Here is a 20,719-nt window from a genome sequence, read left to right as displayed (position 1 = left end):
GAGCGTGCAATTTGGAAACGGCTGGTAATATTCAATAGTCTTCTTTATGAAGCTTGTAAAGATACGTCTCAAGGATTCGTGGCATTTAATTATTCTGACGGGCTACTGATGTACTGCAATGGAAAAGAGTGGAGATCGCTTAGGGGCGAAAGTTCTGCATTTGGAAATACAAAAATCAATCCCGGAAAATCATGCAAAGACATAAAGCAAAAGGATCCAAATTTGCCCAGTGGAGTCTATTGAATAAACCCGGACTCGTCCTTATATCAGGGAGCATTTCAGGTCAGACAACACAGCCAAAAGAAGACCTACATTGACCAGCTCTTCTTTTTTTAAAAAAGGTGTATTGTGATATGACGACGGCTGGTGGAGGCTGGACTATGTGCTATACCACTGACTCTTCCGTGAAATTGAAAACAGAAAATACGTACAATTCACAAAAGCCGTATGGAACTATTGGCTATAGAGCTGATTGCAGTAGCATTCCCGTGAGTAGCAATAAGTATGTAAAACGGTATTCACTCTCTGTCTTCTACCCGTAGTTCAAAGAAGTCCTCTATGTTGACCATGACGCAGGTGGACTTTCCGCTTGGTTTACCAAAAACACCCATGGATCTATAGTCACAAGAACCACAGATTACAATGTACCAGGAAATACCTACGGTTTCTGGACAGGACATGGCGCCGCTTCAACGCAATATCGCTATCAATTTTTAATATGTGATAATTCTGACGATTCAAATAATCGGTTTTATCCAGGATACTTTGTGAGCGGCTACACAGACTGCGAAAAAAAGTATAACGACTGGTGTGGTGACTATGCAACTCCATATTACCGAACAGACGGGGATTTTGGCAGGAACAAGTATGATGGAATTGCATTTGATGTAAATGGAGCCAAAAATCTGGGAAAGAAAAGAATGTCCGTTGGAATCCGTCTGTAGAAACATCAATTGTCTGTTATTATCTTTTTGTCAGAATGCATGGCAGTTCGCACTTATCCTAGCCGCACCAATTGGTTTGATCAAATGATACATACAACTGCAAAAACTCTACCCTTCCTCTTTGCCCAAACTTTCAGCATCTAAAATTCATCGCATTCAATCTGCTCGCACTAACATCTACTTTGCGCCGACAAATTTCAAACTCGTGCAACACTGTTTCATACCCCACACTTACGCAAGCAAACGGTCGGATCGTTCGGCTCTTTGCCGGGATCACGGAAAAAGTCTGGAAGGCACTTTTCACATCGATCGCCAGTGGTATTGTGCTCGCAATCGACGCACACGCAGCCTCTTTGCTCGTCGTACGCGCAACGGTCGCTGTGACCGTAGCAGAAGCACGACTCGCAAATGTCGGTGGTGTCACATCGCCTCCCAGTAAATCTCCTTTTGCAATTGCAAATTCCGGTTACCTACAGTCGACCGTAGAAGTAGGTATATGAGTGCCGCGTTACTTTTCTTACATTGTCGCAAATTGTGCTATTCGACCCAAACGACGCGCAGTCGCACGGTTGACAATTACCGCCGTGCAATGCATTAGGAAAAAAGCCTTCTTGGCACGACTCACAGGAGAGCCCCTCGTATCCAACGTTGCACGAGCAGTTCTCGGTAGCATTCGCTCGGTTCAGTGTTACATTGTCGAGAAAGACCACGAAACAGACCTCCTACACACAGTACACAAACCGCTCAGTTAATTAGAAACCTTCTCTTGCCCTTATCTCTTTACCGGGAACCCTGAGTACGTATAAATTTGCAGTTCTTTAAGATCCCCAAGAGTATTCAAAAATTCTTCCTTTGTGACAGGTCTATGAGATCCTCTATCGGAGTCGCTTTTATAGAAGAAATTTGATTCGATCATTTTAATCTACAACAGCTGAGTGATAAAAGAAAAGGTTTCCTTTTTTCTTGCACGTACTGTGAATGTTTGGAAAGGAAAATCACGGCGGTTACCGATTAGAGGGTTACTTGGAAAAGAGTGAAATAAAAATTCGGAAACCTTTCCTCCCTTCAGCCTCACACTATCGTTAGACAACCGAAGTTCGTCACATGTACCGGTAAATTGCAAACCTAAATCAAGAGTGAAAAGCTGGCCATATGATGCGAGTTGATTCCCAAGATACTTGGGGGGAGCAGCAAAAAACAAAAAACCTTGCCTGTCAAACACAGAACGTAAGTAGAATTCCTAAGTAACTTAACATTACCGATTGCTACCGGCCGGGTGTCGAACTTCTCCATTGCTAAAATCAAAAATGGTAGTCCAGCCTTCATTGTCCACGTCAAACGTGGACGTAATCGCCGAAGTCGGGATTTCTCTCAACGAGCAGCCGTCGGCATGTTCATTACAGAAACACTTACGGCAAGCGATCCCAGAAAAACGACCATATCCGTAAAATCCCTTTTGGCACCGATCGCACGTCACGCCGGTGACGCCGTGAACGCAGTCGCACTGACCCGTCACCTTATCGCACGTCAAATTGCCGCCGGTGCCGACCGACGAACAGGCGCACGCCGAGCAGCCGTTCAAAGTCAGATTAAAATATCCGTCACGACATCCGCAATTACCAGACACCTGCATGAACACATTAGCAAAGCCTTAGACACATGAGGTAGTTCTACTTTGTCGCAAACGATGCCGTTCGAGCCGACGGGGTGATAGCACATGCACGCTTGACAAGAACCGCCAGACGAGGCGTCACCGAAGAACCCGTCTTCGCACTCTTCGCAGAAATTGCCCACAGTGTTATTCGAGCAGTTCATGCAAACGCCCGTTATTGGATGACAATCGAACGAATGACCGTTACACTCGCAAGGGACGCACGGAATCGATTCGTTGCCATTTACCACTTCTCGCTTGAAACCAGACTTGCACAAATGACATCTGCCTCCAGTGAAATTATTCTTGCAAAGGCACTCGCCGGTTGTCGAGTCGCAAGGGCGCGACGGATTGGTTCCCGCTTCAACGCAATCACAGGCTATACAAAAAACATGAGTATACCACTGTAGAAAGGTTTTTGCTAATTAAATGACTCTATTTATTAACCTTGACAGCCCGAGCTGGTCACGTTGAATGAATTGTAACCGCACGCTGAACACGTTCGCCCAATCACGCTATCAGCACAAACACACTCACCGCTCAATGGGTCGCACGGGTAAGAATTGCTTGCACCGACGGAATCACAGTTACATTCTGCAAGACACTGGCTAAAGACTTTCTAACTAGTCAGTGAGATTATTGCTTTACCAAATGCTCCGCCGAATAGCCAACCAGATGCTCGGACGGCGAATGGTTCACATGTAGGATTACTTGGTGGACCCAGCTCAGTGAGTCTGTCGATATAGCAACCAGGAAAACCAAAGATGTCATTGTTTGTAACATCACTACCGAATTCTGATTGCAACGGCATCAAGAGCGCCTATTAATCTCAGTCAACACGTTTACGCGTTTGAGAATGAATAATAAAAATAAAATACCGCATCTAGACACCAATCTGAAGGTGCCCCTGCTTGCGTGACCGTGAGAATGACTGTGTCGTTGGCTTCAAGGCAAAGGTCGGGTGCGACATCAATGTCATCCGCCGCAGTAGAAGTTAGGGTAAAGTGGTTTTCAAATAAATTTTGTCCGCTGATTGAAATCGAAGCGCAAGAGTAGTTGCTGTTTCCCAGTCTCGTCACATCAAAATCAATGTTTCCAGTGTTCGCATCAGCCTAATCCGGTACATAGTACTTAATGACATGTGAAATGCCAATTAACTTACTGAGTAGCGCATGCGAAGGCGATAGCGAATCGTTTGAAGTGGAACTTGAAGCCTTATCGTCGCTTTGTCTCCGACAGCCTCAAACTGAGCGCATGCACTGCCAGACAGCATTGACGAGTCGATGGGAGAGACAGGTTTGGGACCCTGAGAAAAAGTGAAACAGTGAACAAATTAGGAAAAAAAAGCCGACCCACCATTAGCTGAGCGTCTTCTCCTTCGTAAATAATCCCTTCCAGCCCGGGAACATAGAAAGAGGGCAAGACTTGCTCGCAATCTCCACCGTAGAAGCCGCGCTTGCATCCGCATTGCCCAGTTTCTTTGTTACATAGCAAAGAAGACGTCGTCGCTGAAGAACAAACGCAGGGCTCGCAGCCGTCTCTTGCCAAGTTGAAAAAACCGTCCTAGTTTTTAAAAGCAGGTTATTCTGATCTAAATAGAATGAAAAAAGCGTTTACCTTGCATACGGTGCACTTATCACCTTCCACGCTGGCCTTGCAAGTGCACGTTCCGTCCATTTGATTGCATTTGAGGAACGACTCCGGATCGGTTCCGTTTTCAAAACAGTTGCAGGCTGCAAAATTGTACGATGAGAAAACGAGTAGGGCTATGAACAACCTACCTTTGCATCCGGAAGTGAGGTTGAAAAACTGGTGTTCACACTCTGAGCAAGTTCGCCCAATAACGCGATCAAAACAGTCACATTGGCCGCCGAATGCTTCGCACGTGTTGGAATCGTTTGCGCCAACCACGTCACAGCTACACTCTGCATAGCAAAGAAAATGGTGACTTTTCAAGTACAACTAAATAGAGTTTTACCGAAGGCTCGTCCAAATAGCCAAGCAGCCGCTCTAAAACTGAATGGTTCACATGCAGGATCACTTGGCGGACCCAGCTCAGTGAGTCTGTTGGTATAGCAACCAGGAAAACCAAAGATGTCATTGTTTGTAACATCACTACCGAATTCAGATTGCAACGGCATCAAGAGCGCCTATAAATCTCACTCAGTTTACGTTTGAGAATGAATAATAAAATACCGCATCTAGACACCAATCTGAAGGTGCGCCTGTTTGCGTAACCGTGAAAATAACTGTGTCATTGGCTTCAAGGCAAAGGTCAGGTGCGACGTCAATGACATCAGCCGCAGTAGAAGTAAGGGTAAATCCATTTTGAAATAAATTTCGCCCGCTGACTGAAATCGCCCCACAAGAGTAGTTGTTGCTTCCTACTCTTGTCACAGTAAAATCAACGCCTCCAGTATCGGCATCAGCCTATTTCAGCACATAGTATATAATGACGTATAAACGCCATGGACTTACTGAATAGCGCATACGAAGACGATAACGAATCGTTTGAAGTGGGACTCTGAGCTGAAATGTCGCGATGTTTCCAACGGCTATAAATTGCGCACATGCTTGCCCGGAAATATAAGATGGATTTGAGGGCGTAATTGCTTCAGGGCCCTTAGATATATCAGTAAGAAGAAAACAAGAGTGAAACAAAAATACGCACGCACCATTAGCTGAGCGTATTCCCCTTCATAAATAATCCCTTCCAAGTTGGGTACGTAAAATCCTGGCTTGACGTCGGTGCAAGTTCGGCCTTGCAGTCCATCGAAGCAAGGACATTGTCCCGTTTCCTTGTCGCAAGTCAGACTCGTTGCCGTCAAGAGTGAGCAACCGCACGACGCGCAGCCGTCAGAATTATCACCGCGCAATCCAAAGAATTCATCCTAGAATTCACAATTACTTTGTTCGTTTATCTGAAGTCGCTATCTACCACGCAGGTTGTGCATTTGTTGCCCGATTCAACGTTCGTCTTGCACTCGCACGTCCCGTCCATCTGATCGCATTTCAAACGCGAATCAGGATTGGTCCCATTTTCAAAACAATTGCAAGCTGGGAAAAAAATTCCAACGTAATCTAGTGGAGCAATTCGAACTCACCCTCGCATCCCTTTCCCGAGCTGAGATTAAAGAATTGGTATTCGCAACGCGAACACGTTCTCCAGTTGACGCTCTCAAAGCAGTCACACTGTCCGCCGAACATCTGACAGACGTCAGAATTGTTTGCTCCATCTTCACTGCAATTGCATTCTAGAAAAAGATCAACGTCAAATAAACTTTAATACGCAGATGCTGTACCGGATGCTCCGTCAAATAGCCAACCAGCTGCTCGAACTGTGAATGGCTCACACGCCGGATCACTTGGGGGACCCAGCTCAGTGAGTCTGTTGCTATAGCAGCCAGGGAAAACAAAGATCTCATTGTTTGTAACCTCACTACCGAATTCTGATTGCAACGGCATCAAGAGAGCCTATAAATCTCAGTCACTACAATTACGTTTGAAAATAAATAATAAAATACCGCATCTAGACACCAATCTGGAGGTGCCCCTGTTTGCGTAGCCGTGAGAATGATCGTGTCATTAGCTTCAAGGCAAAGGTCGGGTGCGACGTCAATGACATCAACCGCAGTAGAAGTCAGTGTAAATTCGTTTTGAAATAAATCTTGTCCGCTGACTGAAGTCGCACCGCAAGAGTAGTTGCTGTGTCCCTCTCTCGTCACAGTAAAATCGACGTTTCCAGTGTCTGCATCGGCCTATCCCAGCACATGGTGTCTACATATCGACGTATGAAATGCAATTGACTTACCGTATAGCGCATACGAAGACGATAGCGAATCGTTTGAAGTGGAACTTGAAGCCGTATCGTCGCCTTGTCTCCGACAGCCTCAAACTGGGCGCACGCACGGCCAGACAGCATTGACGGGTCGGAAGGAGTGACCGCTTTGGGACCCTTGTCACATAAAAAAAAAGAACTAGCACAGAAGCAATAAAACGCCTTAGAGAAACAGAAGCACCATTAGCTGAGCGTCTTCTCCTTCATAGTAGACGCCTTCCAAATTGTGCACGAAATATCCAGACATGACTTGATCACACGTTTGGCCTGTCAATCCGCTTTCGCATGAGCACTGACCAGTCTCTTTATTGCAAACTGAAGACGTTGATGTAATACTCAAACACGGACAGGCTTGACAGCCAGCTGCTAAACTGGTGCTCAATCCAAAAAATTCATCCTAAACCCCAGCAAATAAACTCGTATAACAACTAACTACAGAGCATCTTCCCGTACCTTGCACGTGTCGCATTTTCCTCCCGGTAAAACGTTGCTCTTGCAGGTGCACGCGCCACTGAACGGCTCACATTCTCCAATGGAAGTAGGGTCAGTTCCGTTCGGAGAGCAGCCACATTCTACGCGTAAACGTTGACGATTCACAGCAGAGGGAAATCTAAGTTGTCTCACCGATAGCTCCCCCAAACAACCAAGCAGTTACTTCAATAGAGAACTGCAGGCAGTTACCCGTGGGGGCAGTTAATTCGGTGGTTCTAGGGGTGTAGCAGCCCGAGAATGAAAACACAGCCAAGGCGACTTCTGACGAAGCAATTATAACGTCCTGGATGTCAGCTTGCAATGGAATCAATAAGACCTATTAGCAGTTTTGATTAGTCTAGAGTAAAAGAAACGCACAAAACTTACAGAGTCCAAACACCAATTGGCGGGTGCTGTCAAATGAGACACAGTAACAGTGATTGTATCGCTCGCTTGAAGGCAAGTCCCAGCAGCTTGGATTTCAATGAAATCACTGGATGCTACAAGTGTGAATGAAGTATCCAACACGTTCTGTCCGCTGACAGAATCGCCTGAGGGGCACGAATAGTTGCCACTTCCTGATCTTGTTACAGTAACTTCAACTAAGCCGGTATCAGCATCCGCCTATTACTTCACATACTAAAGCAATGAGGAAAAAGTCAAACGATATTACAGAATAGCGAAGGACGAGCCGATAGCGAATAGTTCGACGAGGCACTGGAATTTCAAACACTGCCTTATCGCCAACGTCGCCAAATCGCGCGCAACCGCTGCCGGTAAATGGCGTAGCAGGACTGACTTTAATTTCAGCTCCCTAGAGCCCCCAATCAGCCCATGGGAGCGGTAGCAGAAACGTCTTACCGATAGAATGGCAAACTCTCCCTCGTAAATAATTCCCTCGATGCCGGGAACGAAAAAGCCGGGCAGGATTTCGTTGCATCGCGATCCGTTGAGACCGGGTAAGCACAAACAAGCTCCTGTATCGACCTCGCATATTGACGACGACGTTGTCAGCGTCGGACAGTCGCACGCCGTGCAACCGTCGCTATTCGCGCTCGATAGACTGTGAAATCCAGGCTGGAGCAGAATACAGATAAACGCGCTACTCCCCAACGTTGTTCCGTACCTTGCACGTATTGCACCGCGGACCCATGACGTTCGTTTTGCACGCGCACTCGCCGGATAATTGATCGCAGACGACTCGACTCGCCGTCGGACTTCCCGAACACGCTATCGTACCATTCAAATCACAGTCGCACGCTAAATAAAATGAAAAAAACTTGAGCATGATTTCTCTTCCATGTCTCTTACACTCGCATCCGGCTACCGCGTCCTGAATCTTTCCAAAACCGCACGTACAGTTCCGGCAAAACTCGCCTTCAACGTTTGGGTGACAAATGCAGCCGATCGCGTTACAAGCTTTCGTGCCAATACCGTCGCAATTGGAGCATTCTATAGAGAGAAATCTTGGCCTCGTGCAGCGTACAGTACATCTAGCTCGGAGAACCCACCTATGCAAACTTGCATATCATTTAGACTTCTCGACGGATCGCGGAAGAAGTTGGGAAGGCACTTTTCACATTGATCGCCCGCAGTGTTGTGCTTGCAATCGACGCACACGCCAACCCCCTTAGCCTCGTCGTACACGCATCGATCAGCGTGATCGTGGCACTCGCACGCTAGTGCAGAAAACGATAAAGTCTCTACAGCCATACGACTCGTTTCCTCAATGCACCTTCGCAAGAATTCGCGTGCGTCGAGTTTCCTCGACGAAAAGGCCTATGGTTGAAGAGCGGAAGACATCGATCGCAATTAGGTCCAGCCGTATTATGACTGCACACGCATTTATCCGTCATCTGACAATCAAAGAGACATAAGAACAACAAGTGAATCACTAAATCGAGATTACCCTATTCGAATCGTCGACGACACATTCGTTCGAGTGGCCGTAACAGTAGCAACGAGCGTCGACTTCCCACTCTTCGATAGCGTAATAATAGGCGGCAAACGTTTGCTCGCTGGGCGACACGAAAACGTCGCCGCGCGTGTCCAAGTCGAGAAAACGCGCTCGTAGATTCGTAATGAGAGTATGCTCGACGATAGCTGCGACGTCAAATCGATTCGCCCCATACCGAAAAGTTGCGTCGTACGTCACCTAAAACAAGATTAACGGTTAAATAAATAGACAAAGGTCCTGTTACTGTTCCCCCCGTTTCGGGGTCTTGGAGCATCGTATCTTCCTGAATGCAAAAGGCAATCGTGTTCTCGCTTTCGTTGGGCAATTCAGAGCGCATTCGCTCGACAATGCTCGTAAATCTGCCGCAATTGGCCGCGTAATATTGAAGAGGTGTCCACGTCGTTCCGTTGTTGTTCGACTTTTCGAGTATCATGAGTTCGGGTCGATACGTATTGAAGGTAATAACGGATCGATCGATTTGGAATTTTCCACCGAGACTCACGCTCACGTTCACCATCTCATTGAGCGCGTCTTTGAACGTCGTCGCTTGCCAGAACGTCGAGAAATTGCCGTCGACGGCGAATTCGCCGCGATGAACGTCGTCTCCCGACGTTTCATTGCAAATCAGGCATTTTATCAACGCTGTTTGCCTGTAGGGAGGACAGTAGAGATTCGGTGGATTTCCGCACGTCGACGTGGCTGAGAATTCAGCTGCGACGTTCGACGTTTCCGGAAAGAGGCCGCGTTCGCTTGAACACGTCGAAAGCGGCGCTAGAAACAGAATAAAGAGAACGGCGACGAGTTCCATTGTGATAGGAACGCGTTATTTATAACGCAAGCGTATGAAAACATACGTAGACAGCCGATTACCGATTTCCGTTTTTTCCCCTGCGCTGAGTGGAGACCCACGGCGGTGTTGCCGTCTACCGAAACGGTCTATATCATCTTCGAGAAGGGGTTCGATCGAAAGGCGTCCAGGATTTCACTGTGAAGCAGGAAAAAGTCAAAATGGAAACAAAACATACAGAAGCGAAGTGAGCATGCGCGACGAGCGCGTGTAAGGCGGCAAAATAATTTCTCCTAGTCTGAACATAGATAAACATATCTATGGTCTGAACAAGTGGAACAACAACAACACTTTACAGTATCCTCTATGGCCCTGACTTCGAAGATAAGAGCTCTGGTGTATGCATGTGCAGGCTTCGTACATTGTATATAGAGATATACGTGCAATACATTCAAAATCGTTGTCAAAGCTTACGTTACAAACATTTTTCCAGTTACTGCGGCTTGGCATCCCCGGAGTCAAACGACTGTTAGGCCAACATAGTAGATCGCTCACAAAGTAGATCGATGACGTAAGTGTTTCTATATATATATCGATTCTCCTTCATGAAACGACGAGGCATTCGTCGCCCGGACGGCGGCGGCGGCAGACGCGGAAGCGCCGGACTTTGGTCGATCGCCTTTCCGTCCGTTTCATGATGACTTTCATGCGGCAAATTTCGTCTTCTCGATCGCGTGAGAATTCCTGACGCTACGGATATGGCACGAGGTTGCGTCGTCGACTGCGATTGATGTGGCGGTGTTGCCAATTTAACGGCCGGCTGTAGAGAAAAGACGACGCCTTTTCCTTTGTCGCGAATTCGTCGAGCGATTGTCGACGTTATTTCGGAGGCGGAGGCGGAGAGAGGACGAAAATCTGTCAATAGCTGACAAATGAATCTAAGAGAGAAAAGAGAGTGATGACGACTAGTCAATAATAAAAGGTTTTGTGAATTGATCTATATGGAGACAAGGTTTTTGGGTTCTAATGCTGCTTCTCACCCTGATTGTTCTCGTTTTCTACTTTCGCGGCGCTAAGATCCGACGTGACGCTAAAGTCGCTCGATCCCCTGACACGAGGAATCGCAGACGCGTCGAAAAGACGGAAAAGAACGCAAATGCAAATGAGCATGCGTAAACAGTATCTATATCACGAAAATACGGTGCGCAGATCACGCCGTTTTTAGCGACAAACTTCGGATTTCCGTCTCCGGAGCTTGACGCAGATATATAGTCTTACTCGACAGAGCCAGCAGAGGCAACTGAAGATGACTTTACATCCCTGCAGCAGTGTTTTCTTCCTTCTGGCAGCTGCCTTTGCAGCTGGAGCAAGGATTGAAAGTGTTTGGCTTGCTGACGGTCGAAATTACAGAGCGTGCAATTTGGAAACGGCTGGTAATATTCAATAGTCTTCTTTTATGAAGCTTGTAAAGATAAATCTCAAGGATTCGTGGCATTTAATTATTCTGACGGGCTACTGATGTACTGCAATGGAAAAGAGTGGAGATCGCTTAGGGGCGAAAGTTCTGCATCTGGAAATACAAAAATCAATCCCGGAAAATCATGCAAAGACATAAAGCAAAAGGATCCAAATTTGCCCAGTGGTGTCTATTGGATAAACCCGGACTCATCCTTATATCAAGGAGCATTTCAGGTCAGAAAACACAGCTAAAGAAGACCTACATTGACCAGCTCTTCTTTTTTAAAAAAAGGTGTATTGCGATATGACGACGGCTGGTGGAGGCTGGAGTATGTGCTATACCACTGACTCTGCCGTGAAATTGAAGACGGAAAAGACGTACAATCCACAAAAGCCGTATGGAACAAGTGGCTATAGAGCTGATTGCAGTAGCATTCCCGGGAGTAGCAATAAGTATGTAAAACGGTATCCACTCTCTGTCTTCTACCTGTAGTTCAAAGAAGTCCTCTATGTTGACCATGACGCAGGTGGACTTTCCGCTTGGTTTACTAAAAACACCCATGGATCTATAGTCACAAGAACCACAGACTACAATGTACCAGGAAATACCTACGGTTTCTGGACAGGACATGGCGCCGCTTCAACGCAATATCGCTATCAATTTTTAATATGTGATAATTCTGACGATTCGCGTAATCCGTACTATCCAGGATACTTTATGAGCGGCGATACCAACTGCTCCAAGAAGTGTAACAGCTGGTGTGGCGACCGTTCAACTTCGTATTTCCGAACAGATGGTGACTTTGGTCAAAACAACTTTGATGGAATTGCTTTTAATGCAAACGGATACAAAAATCTTGGGAAGAAAAGGATGTCAGTTGGAATCCGTCTTTAGAAACATCAATTTATTACCTTTTTGTCAGAATGCATGGCAGTTCGAACTTATCCTATCCTAGCCGCACCAATTGGTTTGATCAAATGATACATGCAACTGCAAAAACTCTACACTTACTCTTTGCCCAAATTTTCAGCATCTACAATTCATCGCATTCAATCAGCTCGCACTAACATCTACTTTGCGCCGAAACATTTCAAACTCGTGCAACACTGTTTCATACCCCACACTTACGCAAGCAAACGGTTGGATCGTTCGGCTCTTTGCCGGGATCACGGAAAAAGTCTGCAAGGCACTTTTCACATCGATCGCCGGTGGTGTTGTGCTCGCAATCGACGCACACGCAGCCTCTTTGCTCGTCGTACGCGCAACGGTCGCTGTGACCGTAGCAGAAGCACGACTCGCAAATGTCGGTGTCACATCGCCTCCCAGTAAATCTCCTTTTGCAATCGCAAAGTCCGGTTACCTACAGTCGACTGTAAAACTAGGCATATGAGCGCCGCGTTACTTTTCTTACATTGTCGCAAATTGTGCTATTCGACCCAAACGACGCGCAGTCGCACGGTTGACAATTACCGCCGTGCAATGCATCAGCAAAAAAGCCTTCTTGGCACGACTCACAGGAGAGCCCCTCGTATCCAACGTCGCACGTGCAGTTCTCGGTAGCATTCGCTCGGTTCAGTGTTACATTGTCGAGAGAAACATAGAAACAGAGATCCTACACAGTACACAAACCGTTCAGTAAATTAGAAACATTCTCTTGCTCTTATCTCTTTATCCGTACAGCGTACATCCAAATTAGCAGTTCTTTAAGATCCCCAAGAGTATTCAAAAATTCTTCCTTTGTGACAGGTCTATGGGATCCTTTATCAGAGTCGCTTTTATAGAAGAAATTTGATTCAACCATTTTAATCTACAACAGCTGAGTGATAAAAAATTGCTTTCTTATTATCTTGCACGTACTGTGAATGTTTGGAGAGGAATATTTGGGCGGTTCCCGATAGGAGAGTTACTTGGAAATGAGTAAGATAAAAATTCGGAAACATTTCCTCCCTTCAGCCTCAGACTATCGCTGGCATTGGACAACGGGTAGTCGCCACATATAGATTCCAAACCTAAATCAAAAGTGAAAAGCTGCCCATATGATGCGAGTTGATTCCCAAGATACTTGGGAGGAGCAGCAAAAAATTGGTAGCCACTATCGCGCAAAAAACCTTGCCTGTCAAACACAGTCCGTGAGTAGAATTCCTAATTAATTAACTTCACATTACCGATCGCGAGAGACCGAGAATTGGCTTGCTCCATTGTTAGAAATAATAGTCCAGCCTTCATCGTCCACGTCAAACGTGGACTTAATCGCCGAAGTCGGGATTTCTCTCAATGAGCAGCCGTCGGCATGTTCATTACAGAAACACTTACGGCAAGCGATCCCAGAAAAACGACCAAATCCGTAAAATCCCTTTTGGCACCGATCGCACGTCACGCCGGTGACGCCGTCAATGCAGTCGCACTGACCCGTCACCTTATCGCACGTTAAATTGCCGCCGGTGCCGATCGACAAACAGGTGCACGCCGAGCAGCCATTCGAAGTCAGATTAAAATATCCGTCACGACATCCGCCGTCGCATTTAGCTCCTTCGACGCCGGTTTTGCACGTACACGCGCCGGACTCGTCGCACGTCGAATTGACGGAGAATTGCGCGTCGCAGTCGCACGGATCGCACGCGGAGTAATTAAAAAACGAAGCGGCGCATCGGTCGCATTTCTCTCCGCTAAAATTCTCCTTGCACACGCACTCACCGGTTGTCGAGTTGCATGGGCCCTTCGGATCGGTTCCTGCTCCAGAGCAATTGCAGGCTAAAGCCGTTTTTCAATATATACAAAGTACGCTGACAGTTTAGTCTTACCCCGACAGCCGTTAGACGAATCATAGAAGCCGTCTCCGCAGGCGTCACAGATTCGGCCGACAAATCCAACATGGCACGAACAATTACCAGACACCTGTATGCACACATAATCGGCATTAGCACAGCTTTAGACACATGAGGTAGTTCTACTTTGTCGCAAACGATGCTGTTCGATCCGAGAGGGTGATTGCACATGCACGCTTGGCAAGAGCCGCCAGACGAGGCGTCACCGAAGAACCCGTCTTCGCACTCTTCGCAGAAATTGCCCACAGTGTTATTCGAGCAGTTCATGCAAACGCCCGTTATTGGATGGCAAACGAACGAATGACCGTTACACTCGCAAGGGACGCACGGAATCGATTCATTGCCATTTACCAATTCCCGCTTGAAACCAGACTTGCACAAATGACATCTTTCTCCAGTGAAATTATCCTTGCATAGGCACTCGCCGGTTGTCGAGTCACAAGGGCACGACGGATTGGTTCCCGCTTCAACGCAATCACAGGCTATACAAAAACATGCGTATACTACTTGCTAATTAAATGACTCTATTAACCTTGACAGCCCGAGCTGGTCACGTTGAATGAATTGTAACCGCACGCTGAACACGTTCGCCCAATCACGCTATCAGCACAATCACACTGACCGCCGAATGGGTCGCACAAGTTAGAATTGTTTGCAGCGACGGAATCACAGTTACATTCTGCAAGACACTGAATAAAGCCTTTCTAACTAGTCAGTGAGATTATTGTTTTACCAAATGCTCCGTCGAATAGCCAACCAGATGCTCGGACGGTGAATGGTTCACATGCAGGATTACTTGGTGGACCCAGCTCAGTGAGTCTGTTGCTATAGCAGCCAGGGAAAACAAAGATCTCATTGTTTGTAACCTCACTACCGAATTCTGATTGCAACGGCATCAAGAACGCCTATAAATCTCAGTCACTACAATTACGTTTGAAAATAAATAATAAAATACCGCATCTAGACACCAATCTGGAGGTGCCCCTGTTTGCGTAGCCGTGAGAATGATCGTGTCATTAGCTTTAAGGCAAAGGTTGGGTGCGACGTCAATGACATCAATCGCAGTAGAAGTCAGTGTAAATTCGTTTTGAAATAAATCTTGTCCGCTGACTGAAGTCGCACCGCAAGAGTAGTTGCTGTTTCCCTCTCTCGTCACAATAAAATCAACGTTTCCAGTGTCCGCATCGGCCTATCCCAGCACATAGTACATATCAACGTATGAAGCAATTGACTTGCCGTATAGCGCATACGAAGACGATAGCGAATCGTTTGAAGTGGAACTTGAAGCCGTATCGTCGCTTGGTCTCCAACAGCCTTAAATTGGGCGCACGCACGGCCAGACAGCATTGACGGGTCGGAAGGAGTGACCGCCTTGAGACCCTTGTCACATAAAAAAAAGAAACTAGCACAGAAGCAATAAAACGCCTTAAAGAAACAGAAGCACCATTAGCTGAGCGTCTTCTCCTTCATAGTAGACGCCTTCCAAATTGTGCACAAAATATCCAGACATGACTTGATCACACATTTGGCCTGTCAATCCGCTTTTGCACGAGCACTGACCAGACTCTTTGTTGCAAACTGAAGACGTTGATGTGATACTCAAACACGGACAGGCCTGACAGCCAGCTGCTAAACTGGTGCTCAAACCAAAAAATACATCCTAAACTCAGAAAATAAACTCGTATAACAACTAACTACAGAGCATCTTTCCGTACCTTGCATGTGTCGCATTTTCCTCCCGGTAAAACGTTGCTCTTGCAGGTGCACGCCCCACTAAACTGATCACATTCTCCATTGGAAGTAGAGTCAGTTCCATTCGGAGAACAGCCACATTCTACGCGTAAACGTTCACGATTCACAGCAGAGGGGATTCTAAGTTGTCTCACCGATAGCTCCCCCAAACAACCAAGCAGTTACTTCAATAGAGAACTGCAGGCAGTTACCCGTGGGTGCAGTTAATTCGTTGGTTCTAGGGAAGTAGCAGCCCGCAAATGATAAATCAGGCAGGATGACGTCTGCCCAAGCAAATATAACGTCCTGAATGTCAACTTCCAAAGGGATCAATACAACCTATTGACACAGTTCTGATTAATTCTAGACTAAAAAACGCACAAAACTTACAGAGTCTAAACACCAAATGGCGGGTGCTGTCAAATGAGACACAGTAACAGTGATTGTATCGCTTGCTTGAAGACAGATCCCAGCAGCTTGGACTTCAATGAAATCATTGGAAGTTACAAGTGTGAATGAAGTATTCAACACGTTCTGTCCGCTGACAGAGTCGCCGCAGAGGCACGAATAGTTGCCACTTCCAAACCTTCTTACCGTAACTTCAACTTGGCCGGTATCAGCATCCGCCTATTACTTCACGTACTAAAACAATGAGGAAAAGTCAAACGGTCTTACAGAATAGCGAAGGACAAGCTGATAGTGAATAGTTAGACGAGGAACAGGAATTTCAAAGACTGCATTATCGCCAACATCGTCGAATCGCGCGCAACCGCTGCCGGTAAACGGCGTAGAAGGACTGAGTTCAATTTCAGCTCCCTAGAGCCTTTAATCAGCCCATGGGAACGGCAGCAGCAACGTCTTACCGATAGAATGGCAAACTCTCCCTCATAAATGATTCCCTCGATGCCGGGAACGAAAAACCCGGGCAGGATTTCACGGCATCGCGATCCGTTGAGTCCGGGTAAGCACAAACAAGCTCCTGTATCGACGTCGCATATCGACGAAGAAATCGTCAGCGTCGGACAGCTGCACCACGCGCAACCGTAGCTATTCGTGCTCAATAGACTGTGAAATCCAGGCTGGAGCAGACTACAGATAAACGCGCTACTCCCCAACGTTGTTCCGTACCTTGCACGTATCGCACCGCGAACCCATAACGTTCCTTTTGCACGCGCACTCGCCGGATACTTGATCGCATGCGACTCGACTCGTCGTCGGACTTCCCGAACACGATATCGTGCCATTCAAATCACAGTCGCACGCTAAGTAAAATAAAAAAAACTTAAGCATGAGTTTTCTTCCCTCTGTCTCTTACATTCGCATCCGGCCACCGCGTCCTGAATCTTTCCAAAACCGCACGTACAGTTCCGGCAAAAATCGCCTTCGACGTTTGGGTGACAAATGCAGTTGGTCGCGTTACACGCTTTCGTGCCAAAACCGTCACAATCGGAGCATTCTATAGAGAGAAATCTTGGCCTCGTGCAGCATAGAGTACAACGCTTTGTCTAGCTCGGAGAACCCACCTATGCAAACTTGCGAATCATTTAGACTTCTCGTCGGATCGTGGAAGAAGTCAGGAAGGCACTTTTCACATCGATCGCCGGTGGTGTTGTGCTCGCAATCGACGCACACGCAGCCCCTTTGCTCGTCGTACGCGCAACGGTCGCTGTGACCGTAGCAGAAGCACTGTGACGGCTCGCAAATGTCGCATTGCCTTCCAGAAAATCCGCTTTTACAAGCGCAAAGGCCGGTTACCTAAAGCCGACTGTAGAGCATGTAATGTGAATGCAGCGTTGCTACTCTTACATTGTCGCAAATTGTGCTGTTTGACCCAAACGACGTGCAGCCACACGGTTGACAGTTGCCGCCGTGCGAGTCATTAGTATAAAAGCCTGACTGGCACGACTCGCAGAAGAGCCCTTCGTATCCAATGTTGCACGAGCAGCTCACTGTAGCATTCGCTCGGTTCAGTGTTACGTTGTCGAGAAAAGCATCGAAACAGGGTGCCTAAACAAAACACAAACCACTCAGTTAATTAGAAACAGAAACGTACTCTCGAATTTCTCTCTTCCGTACAATATAATCTCCGTAGACCCTTATCTGCAGTTCTTCGAGATCCCCAAGAACATTCAAGAAGTCTTCCTTTGTGACTGATCTATGGGATCCTCTATCAGAGTCACTTTTATAGAAGAAATTTGATTCAATCATTGTAATCTGCAACAGCTGAGCAATTAAGAATTTGTTTTCTCTCTTTTTCTTGCACGTACCGTGAATGCTTGGAAAGAAATCTTTGGGTAAATACCGACAGGAGGAATATTTGGAAATGAGTAAGATAAAAAGTCGGAAACATTTCCTCCCTTGAGTCTTACACTATCGCTGGTATTGCACAACGAGTAGTCGCTACAATAAGATTTCACACCATAATCAAAAGTCAAAAGTTGACGGTATGATGCACGTTGGTTCCCAAGATATTTGAGAGGAGCCGCAAAATATTCGTCGCAACATTCGCGCAAAAATCCTCGCCTGTCAAACACAGTCCAGGAGTAGAATTTTAACTCCTCATTAAGTTCACATTACCCATCGCGATCAGACGAGTATCGGTTTGCTTGACTGTTCTGAATGGTAGTCCAGCCTTCATTGTCCACCTCAAACGTGGACGTAACCGCCGAAGTCGGGATTTCTCTCAACGAGCAGTCGTCAGCATGCGCATTACAGTAACACTTACGGCAAGCGATCCCAGAAAAAGGATCAAAGCCGTAAAATCCCTTTTGGCACCGATCGCACTTCACGCCGGTGACGCCGTCAACGCAGTCGCACTGGCCCGTCACCTTATCGCACGTCAAATTGCCGCCAGTGCCGACCGACGAACAGGTGCACGCCGAGCAGCCGTTCGAAGTCAGATTAAAATATCCGTCACGACATCCGCCGTCGCATTTAGCTCCTTCGACGCCGGTTTTGCACGCGCACGCGCCGGATATTTGATCGCAGACGACTCGACTCGTCGTCGGGCTTTCCGAACACGCTATCGTACCATTCAAATCACAGTCGCACACTAAATAAAAACTTGAGCGTGAGTTCTCCTCCCTCTTTCTCTTACACTCGCATCCTGCCACCGCGTCCCGAATCTTTCCAAATCCGCACCTACAGTTCCGGCAAAAAACGTCTTCAACGTTTGGGTGACAAATGCAGCCGCTCGCGTTACACGCTTTCGTGCCAAAATCGTCGCAATTGGAGCATTCTATAGAGAGAAATCTTGACCTCGTGCAGCGTACAGTACAATGCTTGTCTAGCTCCGAGAACCCACCTATGCAAACTTGCACATCATTTAGACTTCTCGTCGGATCGCGGAAGAAGTTGGGAAGGCAGCTGTCACACCGATCGCCCGTAGTGTTGTGCTTGCAATCGACGCACACACCAACCCCCTTAGCCTCGTCGTACACGCAACGATCAGCGTGATCGTGACACTCGCACGCTAGTGCAGAAAACGATAAAGTCTCTAGAGCCATACAAGTCGTTCTCTCACCTTCACAAGGATTCGCGTGCGACGAGTTTCCTCGACGAAAAGGCCTATTGTTGAAGAGCGGCAGACATCGATCGCAGTTAGGTCCAGCCGTATTATGACTGCACACGCATCTATCCGTTATCTGCCGAAATCAAAAACAAATAGAAACAATATTGATTAATCAAACGCTCTTCCGCATACCCTATTCGACTCGTCGACGACGCATTCGTTCGAGTGGCCGTAACAGTAGCAACGAGCGTCGACTTCCCACTCTTCGATAGCGTAATAATAGGCGGCAAACGTTTGCTCGCTGGGCGACACGAAAACGTCGCCGCGCGTGTCCAAGTCGAGAAAACGCGCTCGTAGATTCGTAACGAGAGTATGCTCGACGACTAGTGCGACGTCAAATCGATTCGTCTCGTACCGAGAAGTTGCGTTGTACGTCACCTAAAACACGGCTATTAGCTAAAGAAAATAGACAAAGAGTCTGTTACTGTTCCCCCCGTTTCGGGGTCTTGGAGCGTCGAGTCTTCCTGAATGCAAAAGGCAATCGTGTTCTCGCTTTCGTTGGGCAATTCAGATCGCATTCGCTCGACAATGCTCGTAAATCTGCCGCAATTGGCCGCGTAATATTGAAGAGGCGTCCACGTCGTTCCGTTGTCGTTCGACTTTTCGAGAATCATGAGCTCGGGTCGATACGTATTGAAGGTAATAACGGATCGATCGACTTGGAATTTTCCCCCGAGACTCACGCTCACGTTCACCATCTCAATGAGCGCGTCTTTGAACGTTGCCGCTTGCCAGAACGTCGAAAAATTGCCGTCGACGGCGAATTCGCCGCGATGAACGTCGTCTCCCGTTTCATTGCAAGTCAGGCATTTTATCAACGCTGTTTGCCTGTAGGGAGGACAGTAGAGATTCGGTGGATTTCCGCACGTCGACGTGGCTGAAAATTCCGCTGCGACGTTCGACGTTTCCGGAAAGAGGCCGGGTGCGCTTGAAATCGTCGAAAGCGGCCCTAGAAACAGAAGAAAGAGAACGGCGACGAGTTCCATTGCGATAAGAACGCGTTATGTATGACGCAAGCGTATGAAAACATAGGTAGAGAGGCTAAGAGAGCCGAATACCGATTAGCTAGGTCTACCGTTTTTTCCCCTGCGCTGAGTGGAGACCCACGGCGGAGTTGCCGTCTACCGAAACGGTCTTCGAGAAGGGGTTCGATCGAAGGCGTCCAGGATTTCACTGTGACGCAGGAAAAAGTCAATGAGAACAAAACATACAGAAGCAAAGTGAGCATGCGCGACGAGCGCGTGTAACGCGGCAAAAATGTTCTCCTAGTCTGAACCATAGACTGAACATGGATAAAAAATATTTTTTATCTATGGTCTGAACAAGTGGAACAACAACAACACTTTACAGTATCCTCGTTTGCTCTGACATCGAAGATAAAAGCTCTGGTGTACGCATGTGCAGGCTTCGTACATTATATATAGAGATATACGTTCAATACATTCAAAATCGTTGTCAAAGCTTACGTTACAAACATTTTGCAGA

General features: G+C 47.0%; 4 protein-coding genes and 1 pseudogene across 7 annotated transcripts; 2 read left to right on the top strand and 3 right to left on the bottom strand.

Annotated features, from left to right (window-relative positions):
• Positions 1-353: 353 nt before the first annotated feature.
• On the top strand, positions 354-944 carry LOC136191354 (uncharacterized). The gene is made up of 2 exons (XM_065979678.1): positions 354-488; positions 543-944. Exons 1-2 carry the CDS (start codon positions 354-356, stop codon positions 942-944), a joined length of 537 nt encoding a protein of 178 aa, XP_065835750.1.
• LOC136190876 (laminin subunit beta-2-like) lies at positions 837-4,324 on the bottom strand. 4 transcript variants are annotated; one of them, XM_065979163.1, is made up of 13 exons: positions 4,213-4,324; positions 3,952-4,158; positions 3,758-3,901; positions 3,474-3,707; positions 3,244-3,415; positions 3,043-3,189; positions 2,619-2,974; positions 2,204-2,571; positions 1,918-2,155; positions 1,729-1,866; positions 1,466-1,666; positions 998-1,414; positions 837-938 (listed from the first exon to the last, which is right to left on the bottom strand). In XM_065979163.1, exons 1-12 carry the CDS (start codon positions 4,270-4,272, stop codon positions 1,163-1,165), a joined length of 2,517 nt encoding a protein of 838 aa, XP_065835235.1. In that variant the 5' UTR covers positions 4,273-4,324; the 3' UTR covers positions 837-938; positions 998-1,162. The 4 variants fall into 4 exon arrangements, with proteins under 4 accessions (XP_065835235.1, XP_065835236.1, XP_065835238.1 ...); XM_065979164.1 differs by lacking the exons at positions 837-938; positions 998-1,414; positions 1,466-1,666 and having other exon boundaries at positions 1,737-1,866; positions 1,918-2,007; positions 2,070-2,155; XM_065979166.1 differs by lacking the exons at positions 837-938; positions 998-1,414; positions 1,466-1,666; positions 1,729-1,866 and having other exon boundaries at positions 1,995-2,014; positions 2,070-2,155.
• Positions 4,313-20,357, bottom strand: LOC136191353 (laminin subunit alpha-1-like). Its single transcript, XM_065979677.1, has 29 exons — positions 19,660-20,357; positions 19,367-19,612; positions 19,187-19,307; positions 18,968-19,135; positions 18,761-18,901; positions 18,241-18,715; positions 17,931-18,186; positions 17,740-17,877; positions 17,470-17,670; positions 17,187-17,418; positions 16,979-17,119; positions 16,792-16,925; positions 16,527-16,742; positions 16,339-16,479; positions 16,054-16,290; positions 15,819-16,002; positions 15,648-15,766; positions 15,377-15,592; positions 15,169-15,312; positions 6,120-6,353; positions 5,898-6,069; positions 5,700-5,849; positions 5,534-5,652; positions 5,271-5,486; positions 5,074-5,217; positions 4,792-5,025; positions 4,574-4,745; positions 4,373-4,520; positions 4,313-4,328 (listed from the first exon to the last, which is right to left on the bottom strand). The coding sequence occupies exons 1-29, from the start codon at positions 20,218-20,220 to the stop codon at positions 4,313-4,315; spliced, it is 5,676 nt and encodes a 1,891-aa protein (XP_065835749.1). The 5' UTR covers positions 20,221-20,357.
• Positions 11,411-12,001, top strand: LOC136191143 (uncharacterized; annotated as a pseudogene).
• Positions 12,084-15,116, bottom strand: LOC136190880 (laminin subunit alpha-1-like). The gene is made up of 10 exons (XM_065979169.1): positions 14,888-15,116; positions 14,666-14,837; positions 14,465-14,611; positions 14,059-14,414; positions 13,909-14,002; positions 13,273-13,858; positions 12,965-13,220; positions 12,786-12,914; positions 12,519-12,719; positions 12,084-12,467 (listed from the first exon to the last, which is right to left on the bottom strand). The coding sequence occupies exons 2-10, from the start codon at positions 14,826-14,828 to the stop codon at positions 12,219-12,221; spliced, it is 2,181 nt and encodes a 726-aa protein (XP_065835241.1). The 5' UTR covers positions 14,829-14,837; positions 14,888-15,116; the 3' UTR covers positions 12,084-12,218.
• Positions 20,358-20,719: the final 362 nt, after the last annotated feature.

The sequence above is a fragment of the Oscarella lobularis genome, chromosome 9 (genome assembly GCF_947507565.1).
Source record: "Oscarella lobularis chromosome 9, ooOscLobu1.1, whole genome shotgun sequence".
NCBI lineage: Eukaryota > Metazoa > Porifera > Homoscleromorpha > Homosclerophorida > Oscarellidae > Oscarella > Oscarella lobularis.
The sequence above is the reverse complement of the archived record's forward strand: the minus strand, read 5'-3'. Positions and strand labels throughout refer to the sequence as shown.